The sequence below is a fragment of the Ursus americanus genome, chromosome 6, assembly GCF_024610735.1.
Source record: "Ursus americanus isolate L20-20 chromosome 6, mUrsAme1.1.p, whole genome shotgun sequence".
Lineage (NCBI taxonomy): Eukaryota > Metazoa > Chordata > Mammalia > Carnivora > Ursidae > Ursus > Ursus americanus.
The window spans coordinates 61,196,902-61,214,984 of record NC_142132.1 but is presented as its reverse complement, the minus strand read 5'-3'; the positions used below and the strand labels follow the sequence as shown (position 1 = coordinate 61,214,984).

The 18,083-nt window shown below is 32.5% G+C and overlaps 1 protein-coding gene across 1 annotated transcript in view; it reads right to left on the bottom strand.

Annotated features, from left to right (window-relative positions):
- The window catches only part of RTKN2 (rhotekin 2), a 75,376-nt gene that overhangs the window by 43,696 nt on the left and 13,597 nt on the right, over window positions 1-18,083 (bottom strand). The window contains exons 3-6 of the mRNA XM_045783435.2: window positions 12,017-12,075; window positions 6,906-6,959; window positions 5,239-5,356; window positions 2,369-2,563 (exon numbers count right to left, since the gene is read on the bottom strand). Of these exons, the coding sequence (XP_045639391.2) occupies window positions 2,369-2,563; window positions 5,239-5,356; window positions 6,906-6,959; window positions 12,017-12,075 (426 nt within the window). The remainder of the gene's footprint in view (window positions 1-2,368; window positions 2,564-5,238; window positions 5,357-6,905; window positions 6,960-12,016; window positions 12,076-18,083) is intronic.

Below are 18,083 nucleotides of genomic sequence, written 5' to 3'. Positions count from 1 at the left end.
ATTATGTTGTACACCTGAAGCTAATATGTTATATGCAAATTAACCTGCCCTGGGTCACACAAATAATACATGACAGAATAAAAAATTAAGTATTCACTGCCAAACAATGAGGTTTAAAATGAGGCTTGAGACCCACTCCACTCCCCCTTTTTTTACGAGCTTTAAGGTGTATGAAACCCTAGAAATGTCTCTAAGGAGACTTCAAATAAATGATTGTGTCTAAGCATCCTTACCTCTCATATGAGAAAACTGAGACCCAGGAAATAATGTAACTTCTCCAGGACATTACTGGTCCTATCATTGTTTGAATACAGCAAAATAAATTTTGCTGCTTAAAAAAGTTTTAAAAACTACTGAACTCAATGGAAAATTCTTGACATATCTTAATCTAGAAAAGTTTTAAGAAGGCCTTAATTCTAAAGAATAAATTAAAATGGTCCCTTACCTATTTTTCAATGATATTTATATGAGGAAATACTTAACATCTTCTGTGATTATTTTTCAGTGGAAAATGGGGGGGAAAAACCCTATCCAATGGATCATGACATCAACTTATGACTCATAAACTGCATTTTTAAAAACTAAAAATAGAATAAAAAAGTCTGATCACTGTATTATAAATAGCTAGGGCTAAGTATTGCTTCATGAAATCTATCTGTTTATGCTGTTGTACATTTAGCCATGATGTAAAATGTACTTCTTAGCATAGGCCTCAATCAAAAGAGACTGAAAGCTGCAATGCCAAGATATTGTCCATATGTAATGTATCTGACATGAAAAGAGTTATATAATTATGTTTTGATGATTGACATTTCCAGGGTCTATATACCTGAAATATTTTGCTTTTGGTCATCATAGTAAAGTTATCGACATGCTGAAGAGCCAACTCTACCAGGACATGCAAAGAAATTCTGAGAATGTAGACTGATCAACAGTTTTCCCAAGAAACATAAACATAAAACTATTTGTGAAGTAACAAATACAATGTTTAAAGAAAGTGTCTGAAAGAAACCAGGGCTCCTTGAAGAAATAGTGACTCCAAGTCTGGGCAGAAAAATACAAGATGAACGTGGAACATCTTGTGTCAAGAGCAAAGACGCTATCAAGAGATTAGGTTATGTCAAAAACTGCAGGAATCAGCTGAAAAGTTTCCCCCTGATCAAAGATGGGACACCTTGGCTTCAAAGAGAATAGTAACTGTAATAGAATGAAACACAAACATATACAAAGATTCAAGAGTTCCAATAAAAGAAAACATTGATTACCTCCATGGTTGCTAGGATATCAACTCATTAGTCTACAATTGGGTAAATAAAAGAATCTAACATTTTTTTCTCCCTTTCCTCCATCAATTTTTTTTTCCTATTTCTCTCCACAGTTCATGAAGGAAAGTTCTTCTCTGAGAAAGTTTAAAAAAAAATGCATGACAAATTTAGAAAGTTGCCAAATTATAATTCCAAATGAAATAATTTTCAGCAATAGCTGCTAAAACCATGAGATAAAACATTGACAGGGAACTTTATAATGGATGAATTAGGCTGGCAACACCTGAACCCACTGATCAATTTTAACCTAACTGTAAGTGGGACAAGGCCCTCTAATGGGAGACAGTAGGAAGTACCCATAATCAATGTGAAGTATTACTGCCTAAAAAAGAACCTGAATCAAATCAGTCTTCTAGATCTAACTACCGTAGGAAACACAAGGAATAGAAAAAGATGTTTGAAAAGACAAAGATGCAATTAGCTGAATTTAAAATATGGGAAATTCTACAAGATCTGATTTCTTCAACAATGGCAAGAAAAAGGTAGACAGGAAATCATTAAAGATTAAAACAAACTTAAAAGACTCACTTAAATGCAACATTGTAGACCTTATTTGGATCCTGATTTGCACAAATTACAAGAGGACATTTTCATAATTGGGGCAATTTGAATACCGACTGGATATCAGATGATATTAGGGACTTATTTTTTATTTTGTTAGACATGATAACAATAGTGAGGTTTGGTTATAGAGATAAAATATTTTTTAAAATCTGTAAGAATAGTGCATGACATATATAGAAATCCAGTTAGTAGACTGACAGGCAGCAAACACTTTGACAGATAGCCCCTTTTCCAGAAAAATATTGCAGCTTTGTGGTAGGTCCTGGAATTCCAAATCACTAAAACGCACTGTCCTCCAACTTCCTACTTTCAAAGGAAGGTATTAAGGATACCTCGACTGGGTAAATGTCAGTTTTGTTTCTGCTTCAGGATGTTTTTCCCATTTAAAATGTAAACTTATACTCCAAATACAATACTTTAAAATGTCACAAATATATAGTAATACTATGTCACTATAAATGTTGTATTAAAAAACTTACAAAATAGCAGAACTGTAGGACGAGCATGTTTCATGATCTTCTTGGAGCACCAAATTTATTTTCTTCCCTGTAGCTTTACTTATAGATGTCTTCAGTTTCTTAGCTAGTTTTTTTGGTGTGTTGGTTATAGAAGATTCTTCTGTACAGCAGCTATATACCTCCACCTTTATCTGAAAGTCTGGCCCGGCTTCATTACTAAAATCGAGAGCATTCATAATGTTAGAAACTTAACTCAGTAGAAAATAAAACTGGAACATCCTTTGATGTTTCAATTTGAAACAGGTTTATGTTAATATATGTTATGTTAATATATGTTAATGAGACAGAATCTCCCTGTGTTTTAGTATCTAAATGACCTGAGACAGTCACTGCAACTTCCAGGGCTACCAGCTTCTAAAGTAGAGCCGTGTGAACACAATGCGATCAATACACGTAGGCACAGTCCTAAAGAACTCGGATAATATGCCCTGGTCATCTTGTTGCCAATGCCATTTTCCTGTTGTCACGTCTTCAGTTATACTTATTTGTAAGGTATTTACATAATATGTGTGATTTCCTGAAATAACTATTCCTCCAAAAGGAAAAGACTTAAAAACCAAAGAAGGAAAGAAAACAGCAGTTTTCTTCTGCTGAAAACTCTAGTGTTCATTTCTTTTTCATAAAGAGTCACAGTCCAATCACCACTATATCCTCCCCACCCCATCTTTGTACCTAATAGCTCTAAAATAACATTGCACTGTTTGGTTATCTAGGGGAAAACAAACCCACAAGCAAGAAACAATACAAAGAGCTATATACTGCAAGGCAGGAACTCCTTGAGGGAGAGTGATGGCATGGTAACCTCTATATTCTTTTTTTTTTTTTTAATAATTTTTATTTTGTTATATTAGTCACCATACAGTACATCCCCAGTTTTTGATGCAATGTTCCATGATTCATTATTTGCATGTAACACCCAGTGCACCATGCCATATGTGCCCTCCTTAATACCCATCACCAGCCTATCCCAATCCCCCACCCTTCTCCCCTCTGAAGCCCTCAGTTTGTTTCCCAGAGTCCACAGTCTCTCATGGTTCATTCCCCCTTCTGTTTACCCCCCCCCCTTCATTCTTCCCTTCCATATCCTACCAATCTTCGATCTTCTAAAAGGTACTCGATACCACCCATATGCAAAAGTTCTGCACTTTTAGCAAATGCTAAGTTTGGCTTTGCCCCTTTTCGGACACAACAAACTACCTTCACCGTAAAAGATTGTGGTGGTGTTACTAACAATAAAATTTACTTAAAACCACAAGAGAGGTCCATCAGCAGATGTTGCCTTAGATGGAAGATCCATCAGTCTCAGAGATTTTAAATGGGCAATCTATACTTTGGATACATCCAACGAATAACTCCCAGATATTTTTATAGTTTACTTGGCAACCTTTAAACATACAGTATTCTTGGTAATGACTAACAAATGTCAATATTTAGAGAAAACCCAGAGATTCATAAATATTGGATACTTATTAAAAACAATCATAACAAAAGCACATTTTTAAACAACATTTAGAACATTTGTCAGCAGTTACTTGGGGAACAATTTAAAATATTTACAGAATTTTTAAAAAATTATAAATCATGTGGTGTCTTCCCAAGTAGCTTGCATTGTTCTCTCAATGAAAAAAATTACTATTTTGTCTTTGTGGTAAAAACAAACAAGAGCAAAGTGATGGAAGAAAAGAGCCCATTAACAGGACAGTTTTGGTAGAAAAAAATGCACTAGCAAAAGTTGATTACTGAAATGAAGGTAGTTAGATAACCCAGGAAAATTATTCTTGTAGTCTTAATTTTGTAAGCATTTGGTGATATTTTGAGGACCCTAAATAAATTCCTTTGGTTCAGTAGTTTGTAAGAAGGCCTGCACAACAGCTAATAACTCAGAACAATGCATTTTATTTTTCCGTGCTACACAATTATTTATGGGATACTGGACAGAAGCCACAAAACATGGTTTGCAATAGTTTTTCTAATGTTATGTGAGTGGCAAAACTACTCTCCAATCTCAACTCTTTAGTTCCATAGCTGAAGATGGCAAAAACCATGTACACTCAATTTTATTTTAATAGTTAAGTAGCTATTAATATTTAGATACAAAGACAGTGTTTTTGAAACCCTGAAAGAAATACAAATCACACACTGATATAGGCCAATAGAACCTCTGAAAGAGGCCAGGAAAAACTTATGTTAGTTAAAAATGATTTCTATGGCTACCTGAGGAGTTCCTTCTGGTTCTGTATTATGACTACAATAAAATGAGCCTATAAAAGAGCAGGGGCAATAAAAACAGCCCTAAGGATCACCCAATTTTTTATTGTTTTGGAGTACATGAAAGAAGTACACTATAAGAAAAAGAATATCTCGAAATTTTACCAAAGAGCTTTCCCTATGGTACATATTTCAGGACTATCTTATAAATAAAGTTGTTGTAACTATTATAGCATTTCTGTAACTAAATATCCTATATGAGATGTAACAACCTGTTTTATGCCCAAACTCACTCTATATAAAATAATGTTATAATGAGATTCCATTGTATTCATAGTTTGGTTAATAATGAAATTATACATGTTTATAAAAATTAATAAAAATTTATCATATCAAATGAATCAAATATTTACTACTAACATTACATGATCTCCACTTTATTTTACATAGAAAAATTTCAAATGCAAAAATGGGCTTCTTCTGAATAAAGTAATTTTGAAAATCAATTTAAACATTTAAAAATCTTAATGCTTCAAAAATAACCCAAAACCCAATAATTTTGCCTTCCTTTAAAGGTAGAATTTTAAATTGTTCTCAGTCTTTGAAGATTTAAACATACTTACAATATAGTTACATTTTCAAAACATAGATCTGTGATTGTTTTATCCACAATCACCATGTCAGTATCAAAAACTTCAGCTCCCATTTTGAATAAACAGAAAATGGCATACCGTTGTGATCCTAGGGGAAAAAAGTGCTCCATGAGATGAATCATGCCTGTATCATGTTAAAATCTACTTGAAAATGACAAATTAGTTCAAATATTTGTTAACAGATTCTTACTTTCATATATGTTACACTGTAATTGTTAGCTTTTTATAGGGACTGCTCTGTCAGCATATGTTAACACCTTTCCCAACCAGAACAAAGTAATTAAACCAAGGATTATCAAAAGATAAAGCTGAAAATACAGGCCTCTCAGCACCCTAAAGTAAGCACCACATTCATAAATTTTATTCCTAGAAAACTCTTTAGTCTTTCATTAATAGCCAATTTATTACTGTATATATACTATTACCTCTGTCATTTTGGTTTCGAAGTCTATATAAGAAGAAGTTTTCTATTGTAAGAGGTTAGGGACAGGCATGTTAACAACAGAAAAACATTTTCCACCAAACTGACAGCAAGCAAGGAAACCACAAAAACAATAAACAGTAGACATGCAAACACAAAAAACATAGCTGCTGAGTCTTTTAATTTGGTGATGTCTTTTAAAAGTATTGGGTGATTAAAGGGCTAAAACCTCATTATTGAGAAAATGTACCTCTTCAGAAAAACTTATTCTCTATAGTAATCAGAAAGATATGCTTAATCCTCACATGTATTCCTTTGTAAAGTAAATTATATTTCCTAATTGAATAACAAATATACTAACTTGATTTTGGATTCTTCATATAAAACTAATTATGCTCAATATGATTCAGTTTTTAAACTAAGAGGAACAAAGCTATCACAATAGACAAGAAAGATAAAGGATTATCATATCTTTTCCGCTTTGCCTCTAACAGCTAGAAATCATTTGAGGTTAATTTCTATGACCTAGCAATACATGGATTTGTGAACACTATATAAAGCCATAAAATGCTGAAGGGGAAAAAAAATCAGATCAAGCTAAAAAAATTTTCCCTCTTACATCCTGTTAAATAATCTGAAGTAACAAAACAAGAGAGAAAAGATCTCCCAGATTCTGGTCAAAAAGAAATCCTGCCTTGGGCGCCTGGGTGGCTCAGTTGTTAAGCATCTACCTTTGGCTCAGGTCATGATCCCAGGGTGCTGGGATTGAGCCCCGCATCGCATTGGGCTCCCTGCTCAGCGGGAAGCCTGCTTCTCCCTCTTCCACTCCCCCTGCTGGTGTTCCCTCTTTCGCTGTGTCTCTCTCTGTCCAATAAATAAATAAAATCTTAAAAAAAAAAAAAAAATCCTGCCTTTACCTTTATTCCTTAAACATTTTCTTTTGTTGTACACTTCCCTTCCCCACAACCTGTTACAGTCTTTTCATAGTTTCCAATCAACAACTAAAAGTACATTAGATAGGCATTATCTTAATTAGTATCAATCAATTACAACATATTTGTACTAAAAATAGGAAAAACACAGTTCAGCAAGATACTACTTATTCTGCCAAATGACATCAATTTATTTCAGTGTGGAAGCAGCTTTTTCTCCCAATAATCACAAATTACTATACCCTAAAGAAAACATTTCAAATATAAATGAAAATTGTACATACGTTCCTTATTGCTGAAGTGATCGGAGTCTTTCCACATAAGTGGTATTCGAATATCTATGAAGGAGGGGAAAAAGACATGACAAGTAATAATCTTAATAAATTTAATTTCTTAGAGTGAAATGAACCTCTGAATTCCATAATGGAGTCTGACCATTAAAGCCAACATAAAATTTATTATTTAAATATTTTAACACAGGCAATATTTTCTCAAAAATAGCTTAGACTAGGAATATAAAATCTGTTATAGTTATTTAAATAATTTACTAAAAAGCCTACCAACTATTACTCAAGAAATTATTAAGTAAGGTCTGTAATAAGCTTATGCCATAACATTTTCATTTTGTGATTTATGTTTTTGAAATAGATGAAATAGTTGAATTTCTATTTTGGGTAAGCAGTAGCAACAAACGTAGTTAAATACATTTCAAAATCATAAAATAGTAGGTAGAAAGGATGTCAGGACTTCCACTATGCAAACTTTAAAGATGAAAAAAATTAAGCGAAAGATCATCGTTCGTGACAAACAGATCCAAACTCTTTCCATTAAGGAGATTTAACTTGTCTATGAAAGAATTTGCAGATCTTTGTATATTCATGTTACAAACTATGGCATGTTCCTTAAATAAAACTAAAAAGAGTTATGCATTCCTTCTTCAAGACCAAGAAAAGGACATATGTTCTAAAAGTGATCAAAATGTATTTTCTCTCATTCACACATTCTTCAAACCTTAAATTTGTGTTAATGATCCTTATTCCAGATGTTAATCTAGACCTTTGACACAGTCAAAATATTTCCTGCCTAGTTTCCTCCATTCTTCCCTTTACTTTTAATACTAGATTAACAATTTTCCTCTGACATTCTAATGGTATCTATATATTTTCAAAGAGAATCAAAGTTCTACCAAGTAGATTAAGATGTATGAATTAGGGGCGCCTGGGTGGCTCAGTCGTTAAGCGTCTGCCTTCGGCTCAGGGCGTGATCCCAGCGTTCTGGGATCGGGCCCCACATCAGGTTCCTCTGCTGGGAGCCTGCTTCTTCCTCTCCCACTCCCCCTGCTTGTGTTCCCTCTCTCGCTGGCTGTCTCTCTCTCTGTCAAATAAATAAATAAAATCTTTAAAAAAAAAGATGTATGTTTTACAAATCTTTATAAACATAAACTGCTTGGCTACATATATGTTGTGTTTCACTTTAAGTCCTATGATCCTTTGTCTACAGTTTCATTTGTTTAGAATCCTTTTTAAGGTTCTTAATGCCTATTTCCAATTTCCTTTCTAGAAAAGCTTTATAATACTCCTTCATCCTTACCCTATCCAACCAGGTATGTCTGTATGAGTGCTCTTGCCACAGCTGCCTTAGCAGTTTTGATAAAAAAAAAATTACTTATTGGGCTCTCTCCATGTGCCCAGCTAAACACTTTATATACATCTCATCTAACCATAATTTAAAAAAATATTTACTAATTTAATAGCCAATTGACAAGATTTGTTTAGATTTGCATTTTCTTAATTAACAAGAAAAATGTTAATACATTTATCAGCCGGTTCATGACCCACTTTTCTTTTTTTTAACATACTGTTTATGCTTTGTACTTTTGAAAGTTAATTATTTAATCTATGTGAGAATTATTTAATCTATGTATATGAGGTAAAAACATAAATATTCTTCTTATAAAAATAACTGTTTCAGTTCCATTTATTTATCTAATAGGCCTTCCCTTCCTCACTGATTTAATGATTCAACGGATCTTTATTATATATGCCATTCTGAGCAAGTATTTGTCCTTTGGCTATATGCTTTACAGAACTAATTGAATCATTTAACAGTTACTGTCTATCCTAATAGCAATACCATACTATTATAACTACTGAATCTTTACAGTATATGTTACCATTTGCTAGAAATATATCCTTCCAAAATGTCTTATTCTCAATTGCTAATTTATGTGAAATTTTAGAAATATATTGTCCAAAGTCCCCCTCTAAAATGTTTTATTAGAATTCTATTATCCAAATTAATTTGAGAACTGATAACCTTATAATATTCTGTCAATATATACAGTAGCACAATACAGTTACCCTCACATTGTTATTAAGGTTATTCTTGGGCTATTTAATATTTTTGTTTTTTGTTTTTTGTTTTCTAAAAGAGATCTTTTTGCCATATTTTCTACCTAGATATTGTTGGTTTTGAGAGCAGCTTACGACTTTTTGTATGTTTACCTTGAATCTAGCCACTTCTACTGACTTCTTTTATTAGTTCAAATAGTGTTTCGGTAAATTTTCTTAGAATTTCTAGGTCTGCAATCTATTATTTTAAAATAGTATTCAGTTTCTCTATTTCTTTTCAGTAGTTTCATCTTTCATTCTTGCTATTTTACTTACAATTGCTTAAATTGTGTCAAAATTATATCGATATAAGAGACATTTTTACTTTGTCCTTGATTTTAATGGGATTGCCTTTATTGTTTTATAATTATGACTTGGCTGATACACTGTCAAAGAGCCTGCTTCTTGCATGACCACAGTTGCTGACTCATTTCATTTCACAACTGTTCTTGTTCACAGCTGTTCTTGTCCTATTAGGGTGGTATTAACTATTTATACTATCTTGGGAGGCACATGAACCCTAACTTCCTCTGCTAAACACCAATACCCTATGGGTCAGTCTTGCCTTTTCCCATGCCTAGCTACGTCAAATCCTCAAGAGAAAGCACACATTTCTTATCTATTTCCCAGGTGGTCAGGTACTGTTCAGATGACAAAGGATGTGTAACCCACCAACTATGATTTTTAATTCAGCATCAAATAGTAGAAATTCCTTCCAGATTCTTGCAAATGGTTGACTCAGTTTTAGCTGACAGTGCTCTTACCTTTGTCTCTTTTTATGTCTTTACTGACACTTTTATGATAAACAGAAAGGGACATACATAATACAATGGCTAACTTGATGCTGTCAACTCCTGAAAGTCTATCATTTTCAAAAGTAAAAACTGAGGCACTTTATGAACTGATTTGGCTTTAGATATTGAATTAGTAATCAATGAATAAGCTGAGACAATTGCCACAATGCAATTATTTGATATTTAGTAAGAATGATCAGGATATACCTGAATTATCTTTTTATTTTTATAAGGATCTGGCCATGAGTGGTGAAGCTGGAAATGGAAAACCCAGGTACCACCTGGTAATCAATGTAATCTCAGAACATTAGGAAGATTTGTTGCAAATACTCATTTGATCAAAACAAAAGCCTTCCCAATTTCAAAAGAAAATGGATTTATAATGGTGAATTAGTTTTTAATCTTCTTTGTTTTTATTTTTTACAAATACACAGACAAGATATAATTAAGTAGAAGAAAGATGAAGAGAAATTACATATACATCCCATTTTCTGAGGTTCGCCTTAAGTTAATTTAAAATTATCTTTTGGAAAGAAGGAAAACATGCAGAAACAAGTTTAATTTCTACACTTGAGTATTTGTGGTCAGGAAAAGAGTTTTTTTCTCTTTTTTTAATTGCTTTTACTTTAGTACTCTTCTAAATGTGCAGTAAATGTTAATATCATGAATTGCTGTAGCAAATGTCAATAGATGTTAATTCTATCATGTCATTTTAGTCTTCAACAACAATTTAACACATCTCACTTGTGTACTTAGTGGCACTAAATCAGAAACAAATGGAGGATTATGTTTAAGTATTTTTAGAAAATCTCCCTTAAAGATTTCAAATATTTTATTTATTCACATTGAAATGTATTGAACATAGTGTACAACTACTACGTAAAAGTACTGTGTTTGGCATCAAAAGCATATAAGGACGAATAAGACATGTTTTATCCCAGTCTTATAATTGGAAAGATGAAAACATGAATATAAATAACTATAAAACAAGCAACAGATTTTGTATAGTTCATTTACTTTTCTGAAGAATTTTTTGCTGAGGGCAATTCCTATGATTTAGGACAATTATATCCTGTAAAATTCAGATCTATCCTTCCTGCATGAGATTTGGTTTATCCATAAAGACATTTCTAAAAACAGTTCCTTGGGCAAGAGAGCCTGAAATGCAGCAGCATGTTCCCCGGAGCTGAGAGAACAAGGCCAATGAAACAAGCTAGTTATGACTTAAGGGCTGTTGTTCCCCAAATGTACTGATGAGATAATATTTGTAAAAGGTACATTATCTAACTAGTGTACACGAGTCAGCCTGTGTTCACTTCAATCTGTGGCATCTCCAAGCCACTGTCTAGTTTCCTTAGCACTTTGGAGAAACTGAGACAGCACAGCATAAGTGCCATCTAGTGGTAAAGGGTCTCCTATCTGCATTAGGAATTCAAAGAAAGAAAACATCCTTTCCAGCTGGAATGATAACAGGGAAGGCTTTATAGATGAGCAAACAGATCCTGAAGATAATATAGTTATTTCAAGAGCTAATTGGGTGTCAGAAGCAGGCAGTGTATTGACAAAACAGGGAAAGAAATGTCTGGCTAAGCAGACAGTTTATGAACAGGAGTAGAAGATATGGCTAGAAAAATAGTTAGGTCAGAATGGAAAACTCTTGGGGGGGAAAGTTTGGTTTTTATCCTATGGAAAACAAGAAGCAGTCATCTATTCAATCAATATCCAATGAGCAATTACTATGTGTCAGCACTGTGTTGGCTTCAGGGTATACAATGATGAACAAAACAAACATATTTCCAACCCTCATGGAACTGCTAGCCTGGACAAACATTAGAAATGTTATTGAAACTTCTGAGCAGAAAACGAATGGAAAGTCAAAGATTTGCGTTTGTAGCCCAGCTCAACCACTTACAAGAAGTCATTTAACCTCTGAGTCTAGAAAAAGAGAACTATCTTACCTTTTCACAAAACTGCACTGAAGAGAAAGCTACATAATATATATAATACATACGAAACAGCTTTCTCAAACTGTAAAATCTCACATTAATGTACAGCATAATGATGAAAACAGTGTTTTAGAACAAATATAGAGATATGCAAAATAAAATGAAGGGAAAGAATGGACACGGGGAATTAAAGCGCCACCAATTCTAAGAAGGTACTTAATAGAATTTATTCAGCAATATAAAAAATAATCCATCTATAGCGTACCTGACATGGCGATCTTTCCTTTACAGGCTGCTCGTTCTTTACTTTCAAAATTGACATCACTGTCAAAAGGAAAAAAACCTAATGAAAAAAAGATCTCTTCTAATAAGCAATGTTTTAACAACCTTTCACAAATGCCTAAATATTAAAAACAGACACATATCCATGCATAATAATGACCTCCAGTTAACATAAACTACTTCACTCAAACTTCACGATGTTTAGTCAACAGCTAGCTGCCTTTAAGAGAAATATATAGAGGTACTCTCTTCCATTTTTCATATAAGCTTTACATTCCCTGATGATTATATACTGGCTTACCCTACAATGAAAACCTTCTATTAACACTTATTTATAAGCAAGATGTGCCATATTTGTCCAGGTCCCAGGAATACCTTGGATCACCACTTCATAAACTACATTTCTAGCTTACCAGATTATAGTTACCTGAAAAAGCTAAAGAGCTTCTCAACCATGAACTTGCGGCTCAGGAGTATTTCATCCTTAGAAAAGCCTGACAAATATCAAAAAATGTATTCTCTGCTATATATTTATATGCAGTAATATCATATATCATTCTTTGAAACTCAAAAAAACTATATACTGAAACAATAAATGAACTCAGGCACTAAAGAAAGGGAGTGGCTCTGCAGAGAGAATAAAATATGGAGTAAAACTGTCATGATGATAGATTAATAAAATTCTTGGTATATAAGACACTCCCAGATCTGACTTTGGAATATACTATTACCATAAAAAGAAATTCAAAATAGTTAGCTCCTGGTAAATCAAATCAATACCACCCTTGAATATTTTTCCAATATCTTATTTCTTAATATCCCACATTTAGAAATTAACATTGCGTTTCTGGAACACTATTTCCCAGAGTATTCTGCTTTGTACTTTTTGGGGGAGGGGGGTCTCCACTTAATTTCGTTAGCTAATTAACTACTGGTTAATTTAATTAGGTACTTCAAATAATGTGATAAGATAAAAACTTTTCATCTGAATACCCTTTGATTCTAAGAGAGCTTTTGGAGAAAGATTGGGTGGGATTCTGAAGTGTAACTAATTTTCAGAAGAGTATGACACCATCTCATTGCATTTCAATAGGCATGTTAAAAAGATTGCATAGATATTCTTTAATATATATTAGAATTTGAAGATAATATATCAGTCTACTTCTCTTACTCTCTTACTGGATTAAGCACATCAACATTTTATGTAAAATATATTCCATATGAGCTGAAATAATATACTGATGTACTTAAGTTGATAAACTTACATAAGACATGTATATAGTATTTATAGAACTACATGTGATGTATAACTAAAGTAATGTAGTAGACTTAAAGCCATAAATTTCTCAGGACCTATCTAATTACTTTGTGGTCACATTAGTATTTAAGTTAAAACAGGGAATTCACTAAGTAAAAAATAAAAGTACTCATTGATTATTTAATGTTTCAATGAATCATAAATTTTAAAAGAGTCAAGTTCAATATTTTTTACTCTAGTTTGTCATGTTGGAGAATATTAGCTTGCTTATTAGTTCATCACAGAGTGAAAACTTCAACTGAATAGCCTACTATAAGGCACACTAGAAATCAAACACAAATCTCAATTTCCTCGATTTGGTATAAGAAATACAGTATATATATATATATATATATATATATATATATATATATATATATATATATACATATATATATATATATATATATAGTTGGCTGGCATTTGTAAGTAATATTTCTAAAAACACCTCCTATATGATCAATGCATAATATAAATTCCTAAAATACTTATTTCAGTGAAGAAATACAAGAAAACTCTAATATGGTGAGTAACTCGAGTATTATGGAATAGGTCATAGATTATGCTAAATTTGAGATCCATTAGGTATTACTAAATTGGATTAAACGAGAGGCTTTGGCAGGTAAGTGAAATTCTGAAATATAAGAACAACCAAAAGCAAACTTGCTGAAAATTTAGTACAAAAAAAAAAAAAATTCCCCCAAACGATTCAACCACATGGCAGAGTACAGCTTTCTTCCCTGTAATTATAATTTACTTGCATAGGCACTTCCAGGGCCGGCCAATGAAGTTATTATACACAAATATTATCAAACTATAATATAAATCCATTTAATCATATAATCTTACAGAATAATTAAGTCTGTTTAAAAAATGAGAGACACACTGAACTAATTCAGCCTCATTTTGCTGAAGCCTGAATTATTTTCAATTCAAATAACTCTTCAAACTGTTATTTAGGGTGCTAAAATGTGATGTTTTTCTAATTAATCCAAATTGACAATAAAATTGTTAAACATTCTCTGTTTAATAATGTGCTACTGTAGCTAATAGTTTGCTACAGTTAAATAAATACTTGTTTGAAAATCTGCAATGTTAATGCCAATTCTAAATGCTACAATTAGAGAGCCAGCCTGAGGAAAAAGCAAATAACCACAAAATTATCCAAACAGAGGCACAGCTAAATAATAGTGTACCTTATTCTTATGAACCCAGTTTAGAGTCTTATTTTGGTGAGACTTGTAAATGCTAATTTAAAAGACAGAGATAAAAATATTAAAGACAAACTTTTAATTTTGCTTTATTACTTAATTTCTGCCTGTAGGTAAATAAAATGACCAACAGAGGGTGCCAATCAACCACTTTGTTGCTCAAAAATCTGTATTAAAATTGACTAAGTACAGATTATCCTATTTTATATTATTCAATATGGGAATTTAAAATAGCATTTATTTGCCAAAATTAACAAGGTATAATGAGAAATTGAACAATTACAAAAGTACTGTATATTTTCTTAATGAAGTACTAAGAGAATTCTAATTGGGATTCTATTATTTGGAAGCAGGTTATAAAATCCTTCACCTCTTATGCAAATACGTGAAAACTAAGACATTAAGAAGTGCTTAATGTGGAATTTAAAACATCTTAAATTATGTGGTATAAAATTAATAACTTCCTAAGTATCTTAAATTGGGAAGATGAGATCTCTACTTCAAACCTTGACATAACAAACTCAACAGACACCAAATAATATACAGTTAAAAAATAAAATCAGCAATCTCTTTAATACACCATGTTTTACTGTAGAAATACCAGGAGTACACAATTTTCACTCGCCCTCTATACTTTTCCTTTTTTTAGTTTATTAGTATTTAAGCAAAATATTAAGCAACTGGATTATAAGAAACTGGTTAATGTGGCATTATTAAAATCACAATTATGTTGAATGATATACATAATTAGGTGCTACAAATGACTTTGACTAATAGTATTTTTACAAAACCAAATAAAGCATTTCAGAAGTGAAGACAAGAGATACATTCACAGGTTGGGATAGGAGAGAAAATTATTGCTAGAATGTAAACTCTGTAAGCACAGGGACTTTTGTCATCTATTTTGTTCACTGCTGAATCACCAGCACCTGGTATACAGCTCAGTACCTTCTAAGACACTCAATAAATGTTTAGTGAATACTGAATGAAGTGAAATATATGTGGCCATTTTGATGGAGCAGGGAGTATTTAGTAGATTCAGTCTGAATCTTAGGTCTGATTCTTACTATCAATAACTACTTATGCTAAAGAGTTGCTGTTAACCTCTTAGCCTCAGCATCATCATCTGTAAAATAGGAGAAATATCTACATACCTCATAGGTACTGAATGAAATAGTATTTTAAATGTATTCTATGTCATTCTTAGAAATGTTAAAGAAGTACAAGGATTACTTTGTATTTATATTTTTGGCCTCAGTATTTAACTTGGAGCTTATGTGGAAGAGGCACTAAAACATTTGTTAAAGTGGTCAGAGTATGACTTTCCAGTTTTTGTAAGATAATAGTAGCAAAATCTGAATTTCTTCAAGTATCTTACAAAAGCTTTCAGATCAACAAGGAAACCAAATAAAAATACTTATAGCCCATACTTTACAGCATAACTAGAAAACGAAGACTACAACAAACTTCAATTTACATATAAGTGGGGAAATTGACAACTGAATCCATCAAAGCCAGCTCCTGGAGGTCAAGTACCCACTGCAAAACACAATAGCAATTTGTGATCTCTCCTAGAAGAAAAGACAATGGATATAAGACCTGATGGATACCATAGCACTGGTTCCTAGAGAGTTGAAAGGGATTCCAAAAGAATTCTGGTTCAGAAGTTATTAATCTTATGGAGAAGAAAGACACACAATGAAAGAGGTATGCTTTAAACGTTTGGCTGTGGAAGAAGAAGGAGAAGAACTAGAAGAAGAACTAGAAGAAGAACTAGAAGAAGAACTAGAAGAAGAAGAAGAAGAAGAAGAAGAAGAAGAAGAAGAAGAAGAAGAAGGAGGAGGAGGAGGAGGGGGAGGAGGAGGAGGGGGAAGAGGAGGGGGAGGAGGGAGGGCAATTGAAGTTAAAAGCCTTAAAAACAAAACAGTATCAAAAATTCAGGAAATCTTAAAAAAAAAAAAAAATGAGGACTCCAACTAACCAACATCCCAAAGGCATCATTTATTAAAGAAACTGCTTTTCATTGTTCCAATAATTGAAAACACTCTTGGATAAACAAACAAAAAACAAGTAAGCCTCTCTACCCACCCATCATCACTTGGCTCAGGAAAACTCTACATCCTGCATATTTAACTAGGGACCAAAAAAAAGGACCCAAACATCCATAGAAAGCTACTATAAAATGAAAGTAGGAGGAGTCAAAATGCTTCAGCTGATAAAAATACTCCATCACCCACTCTCCAAAAAACATAAAGTAACAAAAACACGATATTCCAAAATGAATTAAGTGCAGTTAAATAAGCTATTATAAATAAGAAAGATGTGAGGAATCTGAAATTTTTAGATCTCAGACTAGTAAAGGACAAACAATAGGTAAATATGCCAAAAAAAAAAAAGAGAGAGAGAGTGAGAGAGAGAGAGGTAAGAAGAAGAAAGAAATTGGGAAAAGGAAAATAAAATCATTTCTGAAATGAAGAGCAAAATACAAAGTGCCCCAAGGATGAAGACATAAAACTGATAATCATTAAGGGACATAGTAGATGAGACTGAAAAGAGCCAAAAGACAAAAATGAGATGAAGATTTTTTTAAAACATCAAAGAGAAAGAGATAGACATAGAAGACAGCCAAAGAAGATCCAACTTATGTGTAATTGGAGTCCTTTAAAAAAGAAAAACAAAATAATGAGACACTTAATGCTTTATTCTAGAGGCTGTAACTCCAGGAAAACTGTCTGAAAATGAAAGAAATGAATCTACACATTGAAAGAGTACTAATCGAGCCAAAATGCTCAGCCTTAAACATACTCCAATAAAATTATCAGACTTTAAGATAGTGAAAAGTATTTTCAGCCTCTAGACAGAAAGACCAAGTCATTTACACAGGAAAGAAAATGAGACATTAGATTTTTTGATAACAGGGGAGTGAGGTTTTTAAGAAACTCCAAGAAAGAAAGCATTGGCCAAGGATTTTGTACACAGCCAAGCTGTGTTTTTTAAGTTCATACACTAAAGAAAAGCACTTTAAACATAAGAGAATATGAAGAAAGCTATACTCACACTGAGAAATCTACTAGGTCATAACCTTTCTCCAAACAAGAGATGATTTTGGAAAGTAAAACAAAAGGACAAGTAGTGAACATTATACATATTCAATAGGGCGAAGACTAAAACAAAGGTGAGACACAAGTACAAGATTAGCATGTGAATATCATCTACTCAGCGGAAAGAGAATACAGCCTAGAAAATAATAATAAAACAAAATAAAATAGAAAAATAGAGAAGAAAAATGGGAAAATACGTTCGTTGATCTCCCCACAGATGATAAGTGAAAACAAAATGATATCATTTAAAGTAGAAAAACAAAATAGTAAAAGCCTAAGTCAGGGGGGAAAAAAAGCTAAAGTCATTCTAAAGTTACCAGTATAAAGTTTTTTTTAAATATAAAGTTCCAGTAACTACTATAACCAATAAAACACTTCTTAAATAAGAAAAAAAAAAAAAAGAGCAGAGAAGATAAGACCAAATACTAAAAGACAAACAAC